Raw genomic sequence first — 20,460 nt, forward strand, 5'->3', positions numbered from 1 at the left:
CCAGTTGCAGAGAGGGAGGAGTGATGAGCAAAGGGGTTAAGACCAGGTTGGAGAAACCTACATAAACAGCTGAGCTGAACAAGGGGGAGCTCATGGAAACCAGACTGATAGCTGGGAAACCAGCTTAGGACCAACCCAGACACCCTGAATGTAGGTGTCAATTAGGAGGCCTGGGCAGTCTATGGGACCTCTGGTAGTGGAACAGTATCCCTAGTATACGAATGGACTTTGGGAGCCCATTCCACATAGAAGGATACTCTCTCAGGCTAGACACACAGGGGAAGGGCCTAGGCCCTGCTCCAAATGATGTGACAGACTTTGAAGATCCCCATGGAAGGCCTTACCCTCCCTGGGGAGCAGAAAGAGGATGGGATAGGGGGCCAATGGGGAGGGCAGGAGAGGAAGGGAGGGAGAGGGAACTGGGATCGACATGTAAAACAAGATTGTTTCTAATTTAAATTAAAAAATATAGAAGAAAAAATCCACCCCAATTTTGTAATCTTGTTTAAGTATTCACTTTGCAATCTACTGAGAATTTCAAGGTCTCTTCTAGGAGGCTTAGGGGGTAACCACCCTTTAGTGTGCACACTCAGTTAACCTGGCTTTGGCCAACCGGTGTAGATGCTTAGCTAACATGACTTCTGCCAACCAGTGTAGATGCTCAGTTAACCCAATCCCAGTATGTGTGAAGCTGAGATCACAAGTTCCAGGCTAGCCTGGGTTACATTGCAAGACCTTGTCTGGAAACCAAAAAATATCAGTGTGCAGATATCATGAAAATATTAACATAATATAATCCCATATTCCTACATTTCCCAAACTGAAACAATTTCCCCTTTCCTGTGTTGCATTTGTCTGTATACTGCTGTCTCACATTATTTTAACACAATAGTTGGCATCTTGCAAAGACAGTGTCACAATTCTCCCACACATATAGGTCTGTGGTAACTGCTGTAGATGGACAGAATTTGTTGCATTTTGCTGTAGAGATGCTGCCGGGCTGGTTTTGAATTTGTGGGCTCAGATGGTCTTCCCACCTCACTCCCCAAGAAGCTGGTACTTCAGGTATGTGCCACTGTGCTCTGCCGAAGGAACTATTTTAATAGGTTTGCAAAACCTTTCACCAAGGGCCTGTACCTGAGATGCTCTGATGTCCACATGTTGTATCTTGTTGTTACAGGAGCACACGTTGTCCTGCCCAAGAGCCCAGTGAGGGAGGCATGCATGCTTACTGTTTTCAGTTAGTAGGGAGCTGGGGCAGGCACATGGTAGGGAAAAGGCAGTTTTCTCACCTTCTACCTGAACAAGGACCCTGTAATCCCAGATCTACCAAACCTTCCCTCAGCCCGAAAGTAATCCCCCAGGACCAGACAGAGGACCTAAAATTATCAGGTTGCATCTGCTACCCTGGGCACTCTTTGCCACATTAATACACCAAAGGCATTAGCTTCTCTGGGAAAGAGCTGCAGAAAGTTCTATTGCTGTGGTAGGAGGATTGGAATAATTAATGACACGCTTGAGGTGGATCTTGCTAAAATGCTCCATTTCATACTATTATTTAATCAATCCCCTGGAATACTCATTAGAAGTTAGGTTTTGTCCCTTTGTACAGTTCTACTGTGTCCTAAGTATGGCTTCCATGGGTGAACTTCTATGAGATGATTTACGTGGCATTATGGGAGATTTGAGCTTTCTAAGAAAACACTGTTGGTACTGAAATAGAGTAATGTTTCAGTTCCTTAAAAAATTCAAGTTTAAATATATGGCTTTGTTGAAATGAGCCAGGTATAAGTTCTTCATAAAGATATTATAATTATTTTACAAAGCTTGGTCCTTAATGTCCTTTGTTCTGTAAAGTGTTGTTTTGGGTCATATTATGCTGGTGTTGATGAAGACTTTTGTTAATGTGTGTTAATGAGTGTCCTAATTTTCATTCTCTTCAGACACTTAAAGCCATGATTTTATTCCAACTGAAGAAATATACAGTACTTAAAAGCTGTAAATTATGAATAATGGCAATTTTCTGCCCCTCCGGGAAAGCTGTGGCAACATGCTTGTCCAGTTCCCCTGTCTGAATTGGCCTCAAATCCCATACATGACTCCAAGGGTACATAGCAAGCCACTACGTGGAGCAGGAGCCATTTGGGGACAAATAAAATTGTTCTCTTCTGAATGTCACAACAGCTGTGGTTTTGCTGTTCCAAACCAAGACTGAGATCTATTAGAGGCCTCAGTCAGAGCTTCGAGTCCATTCACTCCATTTAGCAGGAAAGAGTGGATCACAGAAACTGTGTGTTCAATTTGAAATGAGGACACTGAGGCACGGACAGTCTTCTGTGGATTATTTCAAGACATGGCAGGCAGCCATGAGACAACAGGGCCATGGTGCTCATGGCCGTGAAGGAAAAGCAGAGACTGCCACGGTAAAAATTCTTACTAATGTAAAGATCTCCTCCCCTCCCCTTCCCTCCCCTCCCCTCCCCTCCCCTTCTTTCCCCTTCCCTCCCCTCCCCTCCCCTCCCTTCCTACCTTCCTCCTTTCTTTTTGTAGCCCTTACTGTCCTGGAACTTGCTCTGTAGACCAGGCTGGCCTCAAACTCACAGAGATCCACCTGCCTCTGCCTCCTGAGTCCTGGGACTAAAGGTGTGGACCACCACACCCAGCTGTAAAGCTTTTCTCTCCTTAAGCCATGGGATAGAGTTGACACATGCATTAGAAAGCAATACACAAATCAAGATCTTCACTATGCAAAGCAAAGGACACATTAATACAAATGAACAGTAATGCCCTGTGCGTCTCAAGTTTTCACCGAGTGGTCACCTTCTCCCTTTGTTCTGACCAGTGTCCTATGAGGACGGAGCACTCTTCTAACGACAATGTACTTCTATTGCAGCTCAAGAACCCAGGGGAGAATCTCAGAATGATGACAAATGTTCTCTCTTTGGAGGGCATGGGAGGAGGGGAGGGAAAGGGAGAGGGACCTGGAACTGACTTGTGAAGCAACCTTGTTTCTTATCTAAATTTAAACTGAAAAATAAATAAAAAATAAAAAAGAGTAATTACACACACACACACAAATTATTGTGCGTGTGTGTGTGTGACATGTATATGTATGTGTGATGTGATATGTGTGTGTATGTGTGTGTGATGTGTATGTGAGATGTGATGTGATGTGTATGTGTGAGATGTGATGTGTGTGTGTGTGTATGACATGTATATGTATGTGTGATGTGATATGTGTGTGTGATGTGTATGTGTGAGATGTGATATGTGTGTGTGTGTGTGTGTGTGTGTGTGTGTGTGTGTGTGTGTGTGTGTATGATGTGTGTCACCATGCACAGGAACTGTCAGGCTTTGGTTTTCTCCTTCCTCAGTTGGTTGGGGCATTGAATTCAGGTCATCATCAGGCCTTTCTGCACAGAGCCTCTTGAGAATTGTTTTCATGTTAGGTAGTTTATAATCTGTAGTAGTTGCTATATGTCCATTTGCACACAGTGGCGTATCCTCTTAGCACACTTGACTGCTTGTGGAACAACTTTCTTTTGCATGCTTGGAGAAGTTTCCAGGCCAAGCCCTGTGTACCAGGGCTTCTTCATCACACCTTGCCCATGTTTGGTCAGGATAACTGTGTAAAGAGCTGCTCTATCATGGCAGCGTATTTAAGAGCATCTGCCCACTTCATCTCCCAAGAGTGTCTCTAGACATTCATTGACAAATGTCCCCTAATTGTCAAAGTCACTCCTGGGTGAGAACTTACACTTTAGGCTACTCACTGACTTTACCAATCTTTCCTCTTTTTTGACAGCCAATCCAAAGACAAATTTTATGGCACCTGCTTTCTAAGAGACAACCCTGTGGTTGGCTGGGTGAAAATTAAAGTCTTTTGGTCTTTGAGTAAACAGATTTCATGGGAGATGTGGAGAGCTTTAGAAACCCTGGGTAAATGAAGTCATGAGTGAATGCATAGTGTTAACATGGTCACAGCCACCGTGAGACTCTCAGCCTCAGCCAGGGTAAGGCTCAGAGGGATGGCAAAGGTGTCCTCAGTGGTCTGCGGGAGGGAGTGACCACTGTGTAAAAAAACTAACCTGCTGCTTCTCTTCCTTCTCTTCTGTAGACTGCTGGCCTACAGAAACCTTCTATAGAGAGAGACTAACTAATGCCTCCGCCTTGTGCTATGCCTATTAAGTCTACCCAGGTTCCAGGTGGCCAGCAGTATTAGTGCCACTTCATCAGAGTGAACACCCCACCTGACCCAGGCTTCCTTTTTCCTTTTCTCTCTGGGTAGCTGAACTGAAACCTGTATTGACTCCCCCCACCCAACCTCTGCCTTCTCAGTGCTAAGGTTATAGGCATGTGCCACCATATCCAGCCATTTTATTTTCTTTCTTGAATTAAAAACACATAGCAAAACTATGACTAAGTTTCCAGGACAAGAATTTCTCCTGTTATTCTTATTTTCTCATTGAGTCATTGAAAGACTTTGCAGCTGTTAGGTCTCAGGCCCTCCATATACAGAGTGATGAGCTCAGGCTAGACGAGGATTTTCTGGTAGTTAGATAAACGCCAGCATACCTGAGAAACTTGTGAACCGGGTTTCCGTCCCCCAAAGGAATCCCTCCCCCCAGCTACCCTTCCTCCTCACTCTGTGATGTGTCCACAGCACTCCAGTCTCTCTTCCCTCTGCTCTCCCTTCCCGTCTCTCTTGCTGGGTGCTATCTCCACCATCCCTCTCCCGACTTCCCCAGTCCTGGCCTCCTCTCGTCTGCACTCTTTTCTCTCCGTGCTGGACTCTTTCAGATGCCGCTGGATATTTTCTCTCTCTTTACCCATAATAAAAACCTTGCCTCTAATAGAGTGATCACGTTGGCAGTTTCTCTCCCCCCACCACTACAATAACATATTTATTAATCCAAAATTCAAAATGTGTCTAATAAGTCAGTGATCCAACCTGATCACTTAAAGTGACTACACTCTTGTATTTCACCATTAGAGTAACAACAAGTTGTCAAATTGTGGTGATTTGCAGTTTGTTTGGTTTTTTTTTAAGCAAAAAGAAAAAGCAAACAAACAGTTCGTAACAAGAAAGGACCACATCTTCCTGACATTTTTCTAGTTACTTCTGGCTCTGGGTGGCTGCAGAATACCTGCAGCACACATGCATGCACTAGGCCCCCTCGAAGGACAAAACCCTTTTGTTCTGCACTTTCTTAAAAATGATTTTCACTTCCAAAGTCCTCATCCCCCACTTTTGTTTTAACTGGCTGTTTTCTAAAAGAAATTTAGCACACCCCAGGAAGTGAAGAATAGCTTCAAGTAAAAGTCATCTAAAATATAATGAAATGCACACTTACCAAGAGCAAGACTTAAATTATCTGATGATGGTTTATCTGATGTGGCCTTTATCTGATGATGCTCTCATGATCCTTGCTTCTACTCTGATTGGCAAGAGCCAAAGCTATATCGTTTGCCCCCATGGCTTTGGGATTTCACCAGAGTAACACAGGCAAGGCTTTTCCTCAGAAACTCTTCAATTTTTTTTGATGTCTCTTTGCATCATTCTCCTTCCCTTGGTCCCACTCCTCTGGTGACATTTTCTCAGGTCATCTCGAGGCTGGATCATGTAGACAAATATTCTTGTACACAATGATGGAGAAGCAGCCAACATCCCTGAAGTGCTAATTCCATGAAGAAAGGCAACCCTTTTCCTCTTCTCTCAGAATAAGGCACCCTGAATCAGGTCCCCTGGTTCAACACTCTGCATTTCATCTGTGTGTGGAATATGGTCCTGATGCTTCAGGACATGGGAAGAAACACCCACTTTCTGTGGGTTCTATTATTTCTGTGAATAGGAAGCCTGTTTTATGAACACCAACCATGCTGCCATCCTTAGAGGCTAGTGAGCAGCAGCTTTGAGACACTGAGGACAAAGTGAGACTAGAACATGCTAACAGAGGCATGCGAGGGTAGTTACAAAGAGACTGCCTCTTTAGTGGACCCGGTAAAATCATAGCATGGGCTGTGGTCACATACCTAGCATACAACATATTACCCAGAACATAATAGGTTTTCTGTCATTGTTAAGTCATCTGCAAGAAACAGCTTGGACTCTGGACTTGCAGAATGAAAGGACACCCAGGTGAGAAGGCAGACTCAGAACCTTAGTGAGCAGGAGTTAAAATAGCTGGAAAATAATTAGACATGATTAGAATCCAGAATGAGGGGAGGGATGGAAGAGGACATCTCAGGATAGGGTCAAGACAAAGATAAGGGAGAGACAGTCTCCTTCAGCCCAGTTCAGGAGGCTGGCTCTTGGTGTGTATAACATCCCTCTTAAGCGGATGCTCAGGGGACAGCCAGATGGCTCAGGGGAATGAAAGAACTTGCTGCAAAAGCTTGATGACCTGAGCTTGGTTTCCAGAGCCTACAGTTCCTACAGCAACTCCTGAAGTTGTGTTCTGACACCCTCCCCCCCACCAAGTGTTAGAACCTACTTCTTTGGGATTCTAACATAGACTGAAGACCAGTGGTTCTCTGGGAATACTCAGCAACTCCAGCAGCAGACTGGAATGGCTGAGACATCCAATTTCATGAACAACTATCCTGCTCTTTACCTTCCCACAAGAAATCACCTTTAGCATATCAATTCATTATTAACATATTCATTCATTATCAACTCATTGATTTTTTTTTTTTGGTGGCATGGGTCTTTTTTTTCCCTCTTTTTTTAAAAAAATTAAGTTAGAAACAAGCTTGTTTCACATGTCAATCCCAGCTCCCTCTCCCTCCCCTCCTCCCCCCACCCTTTCCACCAGGCCCCTCCAGTCCCCCACTCAATCTCCACTCTGATCCCCAGGGAGGGTGAGGCCTTCCATGGTGGATCTCCAGAGTCTGTCATTTCATCCAGGGCAGGGTCTACACCCTCCCATAAGAGTCCAGGCTGAGAGAGCATCCCTCATTGTGGGATGGACACTCAAAGTCTATTTGTATGCCAGGAATAAGTACTACCCAGGCACCACAGATTACTAGACCTCCTAACTGACACCCACATTCAGTGGGTCTGGGTCAGTCCCATGCTGTCCACCCAGCCGTCAATCTGGGGTCCAAGAGCTCCCCCTTGTTCAGGTCAACTGTTTCTGTGGGTTAAACAAGCCCAGTCTTAACTCCTTTGCTCATCAGTTCTCCCTTTCTGTCACTGGATTCCAGGAGTTCAGTTCAGGGTCTAGCTCTGCCACCTTTTTGTTTTTGAAGACTTATGTTTATACATTTATAGATATATTTATGTTTATGTTGCATTATACATATTATCACTATTCCATGGTTTCTCTTAAGGAGTATTTCTAAGCTATTGCTCCATTAATAAGTATTAATTTAATTTAAATAGGTGACAGAAATTATAAATTTCCTTATTACCTGAAAAAAAAAAGCAAACAGAGGTGTGCTGTGCTATTTAGCAACCCATGTGAGCACAATGATGTACCGTTACCTCCCAATAGGAGAGTGTGGATGGAGACCAGAGCCCAGTCAGGGTGTCTGTCTACCAAAGATTTGTGAAGTGTAAACTTTTATCTTTAAAGACAGAAATAGATATCATAAAGAAAACTCTTAGTATGCCTTCCTATACTCAGAGGGAAGTACTGCACTAGACCCAGCTAGAGTTCCTGTGTATCTACAGTGAATCCTGAACCATGATGGATATTTTTCAATATCCACAAATAAACAATACATGAGAGTCTCTTTGGAAAATCAGAAGCCAACCACCAACAGTTATGATAAATGCTTGAACTAGCATGGAACAGGTGGCAAGAGAGACTTTTGGGAAGGGGCTCAACACAACCATGTTTTGGAGGGGAGGGCTTTGTGTTCTCTTTGCTTTGCTTACGTGGTAAATCACAGACTTGATGCTAAAAGAAAGAAGGGGAGGCCAAACGTGCAGCAGAAGTCAACAAAGCTTAAGTAAATGATACATGAAGTGTCAGTCAAAACACACTTAAAAATCAGGACAGAAAGTAGACAGTGCCTTAGAAACTGGTTGCCTTGAAGTCCAGCATAGAAAGGATATGGCTCTTGGAGTATCTTGGTGAATTTACTTCCCGTTTGTTTATGAGTGATGGAAATACCACGTATCTCGTGCATCTTAAGATAGTACAAAATTAGTGGGCTCTGACCTCTAAAATCAAAGAGAACTTGGTGAAACTCTGGACCCAAGCTCCTGTAGTGGGACTGTGGAAGGAAAAAGAAAGCACAAGTCAGAAACCACCTTTCTCTTCTTGGAGAACTGTAAATAGACTCACATTGTAAGCATAAAGGAAATTCCCATTGGGTGAGTCGAAATACATAAAAGGAAATTCTATAAAGCATCTTTAAAAACACCATTATTTTCATGTCTGTGTTTTGCTTGCACTAAGGATGCCCATTAAATGTGTGAGTGCCAGCAGAGGCCAGAAGACAGTGTTAGATCCCCTGGAACTGGAGTTATGATGGTTGTGCGCCACCATGTTGGGTCCTCTGCAAGAGCAGTCAGTGCTCTTAATCACTGAGCCATCTCTCCAGCCCCTTGTTAATGAAAGGGACTTACTAGCTTCTTAGGCTAGATTGTTTGCAAGAACATTCCTTCTGGATGCCATTTTCTAATTTTGTCCCACCCACCTACCCACCCATCTATTCATCGATCTATCCATTTATCTTTCTGTCTGGAAAATCCTCCCCCATCTTGTCACTATTCTGTGATGCACCCATCAGTGTATTTTAAACCTGCCTTGATTCATGATTTTCTTTATTCTATAAAACTATAAAACCTCATGAAACTGCTTTCACAATAGAGCATGGAATTTGGGGTTATCTAAATCTGTGTTCCTAGGCCACAGTCACTCAGAATGGCTCCCCTAAAAAACAGAGCAAAACAAAACAAAGACCACAGAGGACCTAAGCCGTGGTTCTCGAGAAAATAGCATTTACAATGTCAGTTCCTCCAGGGCCACACCTAAGAAGTGAAGATTGGGCAGCCACTGCTAATACCCCTTTGCACTGTCATGGCAATCATGACAGCTACTAGAAGGTATCTTTGTATGTCATCCCAAGAGAAGCCACTGCAAAGAACTGTCATGACAAAAAGATAAATGCTATGCTTTTTGTTATTTTAAAGTTTTCACTAGAGATGGTGAAAATAAATATTAAATTTAAGGTTAGTATCTCCAAATAAATATCTGATCATTAAATTTTTTCCTAAAGTACACGTGCTGACCAGAATGACTGTGTGAAGACAGTTAATTTTAATGACACTGCAAACTGAACAAGGAAGGTTCTTATATTTACTATGGGACACACCTTTGTCGTTACTTTTGACACTGATGACTCCTCCTTGAGTACAGACGTGGTGTGTGCTTTTGGGTTCTTTAAAATATTCTCCATGTTGAAATCAATAGCTAAAACAAACAAAAATAAATAAAAGACTTTGACAAATTGTTTCTTCCTCCTTCACAAAAGGGCACATTTCCTGGTTTTGACTTTCAGCAGTGCCCCTAAGTATGCTCAGAGAGACAGAAATGTGGGTTGAGACAGTGAGAATATTCTACTCATGATTCTGGTAAGCTGGGCTTTTGAAATATGTTAAATTCAGTAATTTGTATTATGCTATTCTCACAAAATCATTTTACAAGCTAAGTAACAAGGGTTGAGAAAATGTTTTTTCTTGGATAAATTTTGACAGCACAAAATAGGAAATACTAGACGTTGGCCTGATACCCCAGAGTCAGGTGAGCAATTGACACCGTCAGAGGTGAAAACATCTGATAGCCATTGACTGACACTGGGAATCAGGAGCAGATCCAAAGTAGTTTGGAATTAGAATGGGCAACAGAGGTAAGAAATGAGAGAAACTTCACAAATTTGCTATTTGCAACAGAGGTAAGAAATGAGAAAAACTTCTCAAATTTGCTCTTTTTGTTTGTTTTAACAAAAGCTATGCAGCCCAGGCTCAACTTCTCTGGCCTCAGCTTCATGCAAGCTGAGATCACAACTGGCAGTGTTTCTTTAACAGAGGACTGTGTGATTGTGGTTCCTGGTTTTCACTGAAGGAGTGAGCATTGAGAACGAAGGAAGCTTGGCTTTATGCCCACTACCCTCCAACGAAAGCTTGCCATGCAGGTCACCTGACCATGGTTTGAGAGCTACAGTTAGTAGAAAGCAATATACTAACACCATGCAAAGAGCCTAAATGGGATATTAATAAGAGGTAAATGAAGAAATGAGTAAATAAATTAGAGAATAAAAACAGCTGCAAGTGGTTGCGTACACCTTTAATCACTGCTCTGGGGAGGCAGAGGCAGGCGAATCTCTATGAGTTCAAGGTCAGCCTGGTCTTTAGATAGAGTTGCAGGACAGCCAGGGCTGCTACACAGAAAAACCCTGTCTCAAAAAAGAAAACAACAACAACAAAAACAAAAGAAGAAAAAAAAAGAAAACCCCAAATCAAAGAAAAGTTGCAAAAAGCCTATTAAATGTAAAAACTTTAGATATGATTGATATATAGTATTATTAATAAATGTCTGTCTTGTGAGTCTCACATCTTTTGCCTTTCTTTAACCCATTGATTTATTTTAGGGGAAAAGTCTTAATTGCAGTTTTCATATACTTGTTTGCAGAATCTCTGAGAACTTGTGGAGATTAATTGAAAAATCACAAAGACTACATTTGATACAGCTTGTGTCTTCAATTATTTTTTTACTTTTTTTTTCGCAAATTCCACCATTGACAAAATATGCCAGCCTTACTATATATGCATGGGCAGCTTTTCTTGTATGTGATTATTCTCTATTGACTTTTGACATGTTATTGCCCTAAAAGGGGCACTGCACAAAAGTATGGTTATTTCCAGATACTTCTGAAGTTTTTATTTTAATAACCTTTTTTAATACAAATAACTTATAGATCCTGGGCAACTCCAAAGAAAGATCAAGCAGCTCAATTGAATTAACACAGAAAATGAATAAATTGTTGAGACAGAAGAGACAACAGGTCACCATTCATATGTCTTCTGGAGGACTCATCTGCTTTATATACATTCATACGTCTTCTTTAGGACGCATCTACTTTAAAACAAAGCTCTTGGAAGAGACATTTGTCTAGTATTTAGCTATCAGGAAAATAAGGAAAGAAAACTCAGGTGGCTATTAAGTGAACTGTATGTGACATGCAGAATAAAGAATAAAATACAGGTGCAATTTTATTTCAGTAAAATGGGATAATGAGCATTTTTGAAGAAAGTCTGCTTATTTGTGAGTGTATTTCTTTTTCTTTTCTTTTTTGTGTTTTTTTGTGACAGGATTTTTCTGTGTGACAATCCTGGCTGTCCTGGAACTAGCACTGTAGACCAGGCTGGTCTTGAACTCACTGGTATCTACCTGCCTCTGCCTCCTGAGTGCTAGGACTAAAGTCACACACCACCACCACCTGATCATGAGTATTTTTTATTATCTAATTAAAAATTATTTCTACTTTACTATTGTAGATGGTTCTTCCCACCAGCCTGGTCCCACAGCCGTGCAAGTCTCAAATGAACACACAAAGACTTATATTAATTAAGAAGGTGCTGGCCACTGACCAGGGTTTCTCTTTTGTTTGTTTGTTTTTTTTTTTTTTTTCGAGAGAGGGTTTCTCTGTATTGTTTTGGAGGCTGTCGGTCCAGCCTGGCCTCGAACTTACATTGATCCGCCTGCCTCTGCCTCCCGAGTGCTGGGATTAAAGACATATACCACCACTGCCTGGTGACTAGGGCTTCTTATTGTCTAGCTCTGTCTTGATTATTAACCCATGTCCATTAATATATGTGTTTCCACGTGGTCTTATCTTACCAGAGAACGCCTCACTCATGTCCTCTTTTCCACGGACTCACATGATGACTCCTCTCTGCCTATATTTCCCAAAATCCTCCACATCTACTAGACCCACCTATCTTGCTGCCCTGTTGGCCACAGTTTTTTATTAATCAACTAATAAGAGAAACATGTATAGAAGACATCCCATCATCTCCTCTTTTCTGTCTAAATAAAAAGGTTTTAACTTTAACATAATAAAATTAAATATAACAGTTATCAAATAAGAACTATAGTTACAATAGTTAGTCCATTAACATTTGGCAAAATTTATAGAAAATATTCTATCATCTATCCTATCTTTGTGAGTCTAAAGTCTTATATGTAACTTATATTTTATCCTAATGAAGGAAAACTATACCCATAGCTATCTCTCTTCAACTCAATCAAAGACCACATAAGGATATATATAAACTCTAGAAATGACAGAGACATCTCACTACTGAACAGTCACCCAAAGTTCTTCTAGGTGACTATATATATATATGTCAATACCTAAACATATATGTATAATAAATTGTCCTTAAATTTGTATCAATAAGTGGAAATTCATCAATACAAAATATTCATTTCTTTCTCATATTCCCTCCCCCCTTCGAAGAAAGTGTCTATAATAATTAACCATTTATAACCAAGCCCATATGAATGAAAACAAACATTTATAATGCTTACATGTAGAAACTGGAGAATAGTCACACTAGAGAATTAACAGCATAACTGAAAGTTTTGGAACACAAAGAAGCAAACTCACCCTGGAGGAGTAGATGCCAGGAAATAATCAAATTGAGGGCTTAAATCAATAAAGCAGGAAGTAGGGAAAAAATCAATGCAACAGAATTGGCTCTTTGAGAAAATCAACAAGATAGACAAACCAATATCCAAACTCACGGAATGACAGAATATGAACATGCAAATTAACAAAATCAGAAATGAAAAGGGGGGCATAACAACAGACACTGAGGAAATACAGAGGATCACCAGGTCATACTTTCAAAACCTGTACTTCAAAAAATTTGAAAATTTAAAGGAAACTTTCTGGATAGATATCACCTGCCAAAATTAAATCAGGAACAGATAAGCAGTTTAAATAGACCTATAACCCCTAAGGAAATAGAAGCAGTCATCAAAAGTCTCCCAACCAAATAAAGCCCAGGTCCAGATGGCCTCAATGCAGAATTCTACCAGAAATTCAAAGATCAGCTTATACCAATTCTCCTCAAAGTATTCTATGCAATAGAAGCAGAAGGGTCTTTGCCAAACTCTTCTTATGAGGCTTCAATAACATTGATACTCATGCCACACAAAGACACAACTAAGAAAGAGAACTTCAAACCTATTTCACTCATGAACATTGATGAAAAATACTCAATAAAATACTGGCAAATAGGATCCAAGAACACATCAGAAAAATCATCCACCGTGATCAAGTAGGTTTCATCCCAGGGATGCAGGGATAGTTCAACACACGAAAATCCATCAATGTAATGCACCATATAAACAAGTTGAAAAGCAAAAATCACATGATCATCTCACTGGATGCTTAAAAAGTCTGTGACAAAATCCAACACCCATTCATGATAAACGTCTTGGAGAGATCAGGGATGACAGGAACATATCTAAACATAATAAAAGCTATATACAGCAAACCAACAGCCAACATCAAACTAAATGGACAGGAACTCAAAGCAATTCCTCTAAAATCAGGAACAAGACAAGGCTGCACATTCTCTCCATACCTCTTCAATATTGTACTTGAAGTTCTAGCCAGAGCAATAAGACAACAAAGGGGGATACAAATTGGAAAGGAAGAGATAAAACTTTCACTATTTGCAGATGCTATGATAGTTCACACAAGTGACCTGAAAAACTCTACCAGGGAACTCCTACAGCTGATAAATACCTTCAGCAAAGTGGCAGGATACAAGATCAACTCAAGAAAGTCTACTATATCCAGACAATAAAGGGCTGAGAAAGAAATCAGAGAAACATCACCTTTACAATTGCTACAAACAACATAAAATACCTTTGGGGTAACCCTAGCCAAACAAGTGAAAGACCTGTATCACAAGAACTTTGAGTTTTTAAAGAAAGAAATTAAAAAAGACACCAGAAAATGGAGAGATCTCCCATGATCTTGGATAGGTAGGATCAACATAGTAAAAATGGCAATCTTGTCAAAAGCAATCTACAGATTCAGTGCAATCCCTATTGAAATCCCAGCACAATTCTTCACAGACCTTGAAAGAACAATTCTCAACTTTATATGGAAAGACAAAAGACCCAGGATAGCCAAAACAACCCTGTTCAACAAGGCAATGTCGGGAGGCATCACCATTCCTGACTTCAAGCTCTATTATAGAGCTATAGTCCTGAAAACATCTTGGTATTGGCACAAAATTAGACAGGTAGACCAATGGAATTGAATTGAAAACCCTGATATTAACCCACACACATATGAACACTTGGTTTTTGATAAAGAAGCTAAAATTATACAATGGAAGAAAGAAGGCATCTTCAACAAATGGTGCTGGCATAACTGGATGCTGGCATGTAGAAGACTGCAGATAGATTCCTGTGTATCGCCATGCACAAACCTTAAGTCCAAATTGATTAAAGACCTCAACATAAATTCAGTCACACTGATTCTCTTAGAATAGAAAGTACCATTGAACGAATTGGTACAGGAGACAGCTTCCTGAACATAACACCAGTAGCACAGACACTGAGATTGTCAATTAATAAATGGGACCTGCTGAAACTTAGAAGCTTCTGTAAGGCAAAGGACACAGTCAGAAAGACAAAAAGGCAGTCCACAGAATGGGAAAAGATATTCACTAACCCCACATCTGGCAGAGGGCTGATCTACAAAATTTACAAAGAACTCAAGAAGCAAGTCTCCAAAGCACCAAAGGATCCAATTAAAAGTTGGTCTACAGAACTAAATAGAGAATTCTCAATAGAGGAGACTGAAATGGCTGAGAGACATTTAAAGTGCTCAACATTCCTAGCAATCAGAGAAATGCAAATCAAAACAACTCTGAGATACCATCTTACTCCTCTCAGAATGGCTAAAATGAAAAATATCAATGACAGTTTATGCTGGAGAGGATGCGGAGAAAGGGAAACACTCCTCCACTGCTGGTGGGAGTGCCAACTCGTACACCCACTTTGGAAATCAGTATGGAGATTCGTCAGGAAAATGGGAATGAGTCTACCTCAAGACCCAGTAATTCCACTCTTAGGCATATACCTAAAAGATGCATATTCATACAACAAGGATGTCTGTTCCACTATGTTTATAGCAGCACTAGTTGTAATAGCCTGAACCTGGAAGCAACCTAGATGCCCCTCAACTGAAGAGTAGATAAAGAAAATGTTGTATATTTACACAGTGGAGACTACTCAGGGGAAAAAAATGGAATCTTGAAATTTGCAGGCAAATAGATAGCACTAGAAGAAACCATCCTGAATGAGGTAACCCAATCACAAAAAGACAAACATGGTATGTACTCACTCATATATGGATTTTAGACATGAATCAGGGGAGTGCCAGTCTACAATCCCACTGCCAGAGAGTCTGGGAAACAGGAAGGGCCCAAAGACAGATATGCATGGTACCCCAGGGAAGGTGGAATGAGGCAAGATCTCCTGAGCAGATTTGGAGTATGGGGGGGGGAGGGGAGAGGGAGCCAGGAAAAAGAGGGGGAGAAGAGGAGGGGAGAAGAGGACATACAGGAGCAGGAAGGTTGAGTTTGGGGAAGAATAGAGTAGAGCAGGATATTATTATATTATATTATACCATAATAGAGGGAATCATTCTAGGTTTGAGGGGAGATCTGGCACTAGTGAGATCTCCAGAGATCTACAAGGATGACACCAACTGTCAAACTAAGCAGTAGTGGAGAAACTACTTTAAATGCCCCTCCCTGATAATGATTTTGACAACTATCTTATATACCATCCTAGAACCTTCTTCCAGTGACAGATGGAAGCAGAGGCATACACCCACAGCTAAACCCTGGACTGAACTCCTGGAACCCAGTGACAGAGAGAGGGAGGAGTGATGAGCAAAGGGGTCAAGACTGGGCTGGTGAAACCCAGAGAAACAACTGACCTGAAAAAGGGGGGAGATCTTGGACCCCAGACTGATGGCTGAGAGACCAACATGGGATTGATCCAGACACCCTGAATGTGGGTGTCAGTGAGGAGAGCTAGGCAATCTATGGGGCTTTGGGTAGTAGGTCAGTATTTATCCCTGGCACTCAAATGGACTTTGGTTGCCCATCCCACAATGAGGGATGCTTTCTCAATCTGGACACTTGGGGGAGGGCCTGCGAGTTCCCTGGAATGAAATGACAGATTCTAGAGATCCCCCACAGAGGGCCTTACCCTCCCTGGGGAATGGAGTGGAAATCGGGTGGGGGATCTGGGGGGAGGCTAATGGGGGGGGGAGCCGGCATGGAGGGGAGAGAGAGGGAGCTAGGACTGACATGGGAAGCAAGCTTGTTTCTAATTTAAATATATAATAAAAAGTGTTTCAAAAAAACAAACATTTATAAACAATATTTGGGAATTTGGGCATTGTTTACTCCAAACTACTTCTTGTTGGTTGGGGGTAGTGTCCACACCATGGGATCCTGAGAAAACACAGAAATCCTGGCTGTAGTAGTCTGAGTCTGCATCGTCCCAGGTGTCTTCAGTGTTGGATCGCCTGGGCCATTGCTTCATTAAACCATATTAGTCTGGAGGGAACCCATAGCCTCTTTGGAAACAAAAAGAAAATCTCTTTCCAAAGTAACATATCCTAATACTTAAATTTCAAAATATATAAGTTGGGTTAATTCAGCAGCATTTGTAATCAAATGTTTTTTAGCAGTCATTGCTCCTTCCTCAGCAATCAAACAATTCAAAGATAACACAGTAACACAGTATCCAGACTCTCTGTGTATTTTCCATCTTTACATGACTTATTTATTTATTATTCTATTTCTCCTTTTATGAGACAGGGTTTCTCTGTGTACTTTTGCCTGTCCTGGAATTCACTCTGTATAACAGACTGGCCTTGAAATCACAAAGATTTGCTTGTCTCTGCCTCCTGAGTGCTGGGATTAAAGGCGTGAGCTACCATTGCCCGGCTATTCTTTCTTCCTTTCTTTTCTTTTTTTAACCACTTTATTCTGTATCTTTTCTTTCCCAAGTCTACGTATATTTTTAAACGCACTGTAAATCCTTGGGAGGTTTTCTTTTTCCCTCTGAATCTGTCTTTACTGTATACCTTTATCTTTTTCTGGCCCTGAGTCTTTATCTGCTAAACAGCAGGTGCCTTAACCCCAGGTTCCAGCTCCTGGCTCGTCTCTACATTAGAACTCAAAAGCTTTACATTTGCCTTCCTACCAACATTGCTCTGCTTCTCTCCCTACAAAATCTATGGTTTAAATGGGCAAACTGAAGCACCAGGGACTTTACCACGCTGGAAAGTAAAACCAAACTCCTTCCTGAGTGCTATGTTAGCATAGTATCTATACTTGTGAATAACTTTACAGAGAGACCACAGTGTTCAAGTGCTCACAAACACACTCTGTTAACTGTGGCGTGCTGTGTTTATGTGTGGGATCGTTACTATCCCCAAGTTTTTGCCAATTCAACTAAATTTAGCAATTCAAGGACAGACGACATTTGTTCATAATAAAATATTTACTTGTATCAGAAGGGAAGTGCCATTTATTTTATGTTGGAACTACAGAAGCTACTTCTCTTATTTCTTAGTAGGGCTAACATCTGTAGTTCCACTATTATCTTCATTAGATAAGTGGTTAGATATTAGCTAAGTTATACATGCCATGACACAGGGCAGCAACAGGATAGCCAAGAGCTGTCCCAGTGAGTATTCAGCATTTGACAGTGTAGAAGAAGCCAGAGGCCTTGACCCAGACCAATAATTCATTGCAATGAACATTTGCAAGATTTATGGACTAAAGTGTACGCTGTGTGACTTACTGTGACACACTACAGTTTCTATGATGTAATTTTCTTTTATTTTGGGAGGGTTACAAGGACAGAAGGCAGATACAAAATGTCAAAGAAATGGGTGGGATTAGGGTACATGATGTGAAATCCACAAAGAACCAATAAAAATTTAAAATAAAAATACTTTTTAAAAAAGAAAGAAGTCTCCATGGAGTCAACTATTTGAATTGCACTGTAAAATACAATAACTTCTTTTTAAAAAAGATTTATTTTATTTTGAGAATTTCATATTAGAGTGCTGCATTTGCATCATTTCTGTCCTTCCCTCAGCCCCCCAACTTTTCCCACATACCCCCTCCACATTCCCTCTCAAATTCAGGAACTCCTCATTAAGTACTGTTGCATATATGCATCTGTACATATAGGCACAACCTATTGAGTCCATTTAGTAGAGGGCAGCAATAGAGAGAGCAGGAATTTCTGAGATTTGCCTACCTGGGACAACAGCCTAGAAAGAGTTTGCTCCACAAACTGCTACTCTGTCTTTTCATTAAGGACTAAGGACTCTCTGCTCTGCAGGGAGAAAAGAAAACCAAAGAGAATCCTAGGAAATTCCATCATCACAGACAATAATGACCCAAGCCACTGGAAAGCTTTTCACTTGCCACAAACTTGCAGCCCAAGTAGGGGAACCACCTAGAATCTGCGTGGTAGTTTTGCAGTGGAGAAAGCATTCACATGAGCACTGGTCAGAACCAGGCTGCTGTGGCTGAGTGCCACCTTGGCAGAGGATCTGCTGACTGAATTCATACTACTCCAGTGGGTCAAATCTAACCAAGAAAAAGAAACACTTCTACAGAGAATGCTTCAAAATACTCTAGAAAGACACTGAAGAAGAAAACAAAGGAAAGGCCTCTAGTGCTCAGGGATTGGGAGAATCAATGTGAAACATTGTTCTCAGCGAAAGCAGTCTACAGTGCAACCCTCATCAAAGCTCCTGAGCAAAAAGAAGCTACTACTGGAGGTATCAACATTACTGATCTAAAGTCATGTCACAGAACCATGCTAACTAACAAAGCTGGCATGGTACTGGCCCCAAAATAGAATGAAGACAAGACATAAGCCCATTCACCTACAGTTATCTGACTTTGACAAACGTGTCCAAGTACTCAGTGGAGAGGAGACATTGTATCAACTAAGTCACAACGTGATCTATTAAATTAATCTATTTCTACTGAGTGGGAAAAGCATAAATGTAGCTTCTTGAGTCTAAATTTGCTATTTTTCCATTTCTTTTTTTATTCATGTATTTCCTTAAAAGTTTTGCATTGCTGGTGGGAGTGCCAACTGGTTCAGCCACTTTGGAAATCAGTATGGAGATTCCTCAGAAAAATGGGAATAAACCTACCACAAGACCCAGCAACTCCACTCTTAGGCATATATCCAAAAGATGCCCATTCATACAACAAAGATGTCTGTTCCACTATGTTCATAGCAGCTTTATTTGTAATTGCTAGAACTTGGAAGCAACCTAGATGTCACTCACCTGAAGAGTGGATAGAGAAAATGTGGTATATCTACACAATGGAGTACTATTCAGCAGAAAAAAATAATGGAATCATGAGATTCGCAGGCAAATGGACGACACTAGAAGAAACCATCCTGAGGTAACCCAGTCACAAAAAGAGAAACATGGCATGTACTCTCTCATATATGGGTTTTAGACATAGATCTGGGGAGTGCCAGCCTTCAATCCTATGGCCAGAGAGTCTGGGAAACAGAAACTTTATTTAGTGGCTGATCGAAGAAGAGGCAGACTCCCTTGGTTAAGTACTGAGCTGAACTCAAGAAAGCCAGTAACAGAGAGGGAGGACTGATGATCAAAGGGATTAAGACTGGGCTGGTTTAACCCCCAGAAACAGCTGACCAGACAAAGGTTAACTCTTGAATCCCAGGCATCAGCCTGGGAATCCAGCATGGGACTGATCAAGACCCCCTGAATCTGGGTGTCAGTGAGGAGGCCTAGGGAATCTATTGAGCCTTGGGCAGCAGATCAGTACCCATCCCAAGTATACACACGGACTTTGGACTCCCATAGAACAATGTGAGGTGCACTCTCACCCGAACTCTTGGGGAAGGGTCTAGGCCCTGCCCTATATGAAATGACAGACTATGCACACCCCCATGGAGGGCCTCACCCTCCCTGGGGAAATGAGGGGATAACGGGGGGGGGGGGAGAGGAAGGCTCGGGAGGAAGGGAGGGAATGGGAGAGGGACCTGGAACTGACTTGTGAAGCAACCTTGTTTCTTATCCAAATTTAAACTGGAAAATAAAATAAAAAAAAAACAAAAAAACAAAAAACAAAAAACAAAAAAAAAAGTTTTGTGGATGGTGTGAAGCAGTCAGGCTGTGTTCTACTCTAACAGTGGTCTTTTAGACTGTTTCTTGTCCCATGCTACTCCATTTTATAAGTAGCTTTTAACTCATTTTCAGGGTGGAGGATGACTGGGTTTCTGGATAGATGCCGTCTGTCATGCATCACTCATGAGACACAACCAGTAGATGATTTATTCCTGGTAGTAGCAAGGATTCTGCCCTATAAGTTTATCAGGGTGGATA

The 20,460-nt window shown here is 41.4% G+C and overlaps 1 protein-coding gene across 1 annotated transcript in view; it reads right to left on the bottom strand.

Moving 5' to 3' along the window:
* The window catches only part of Fam227b (family with sequence similarity 227 member B), a 170,221-nt gene that overhangs the window by 6,417 nt on the left and 143,344 nt on the right, over nucleotides 1-20,460 (bottom strand). The window contains exons 12-13 of the mRNA XM_040746215.1: nucleotides 9,328-9,425; nucleotides 8,063-8,223 (exon numbers count right to left, since the gene is read on the bottom strand). Of these exons, the coding sequence (XP_040602149.1) occupies nucleotides 8,063-8,223; nucleotides 9,328-9,425 (259 nt within the window). The remainder of the gene's footprint in view (nucleotides 1-8,062; nucleotides 8,224-9,327; nucleotides 9,426-20,460) is intronic.

This window comes from Mesocricetus auratus, unplaced genomic scaffold (assembly GCF_017639785.1).
Source record: "Mesocricetus auratus isolate SY011 unplaced genomic scaffold, BCM_Maur_2.0 Super-Scaffold_100004, whole genome shotgun sequence".
NCBI classification, from domain to species: domain Eukaryota; kingdom Metazoa; phylum Chordata; class Mammalia; order Rodentia; family Cricetidae; genus Mesocricetus; species Mesocricetus auratus.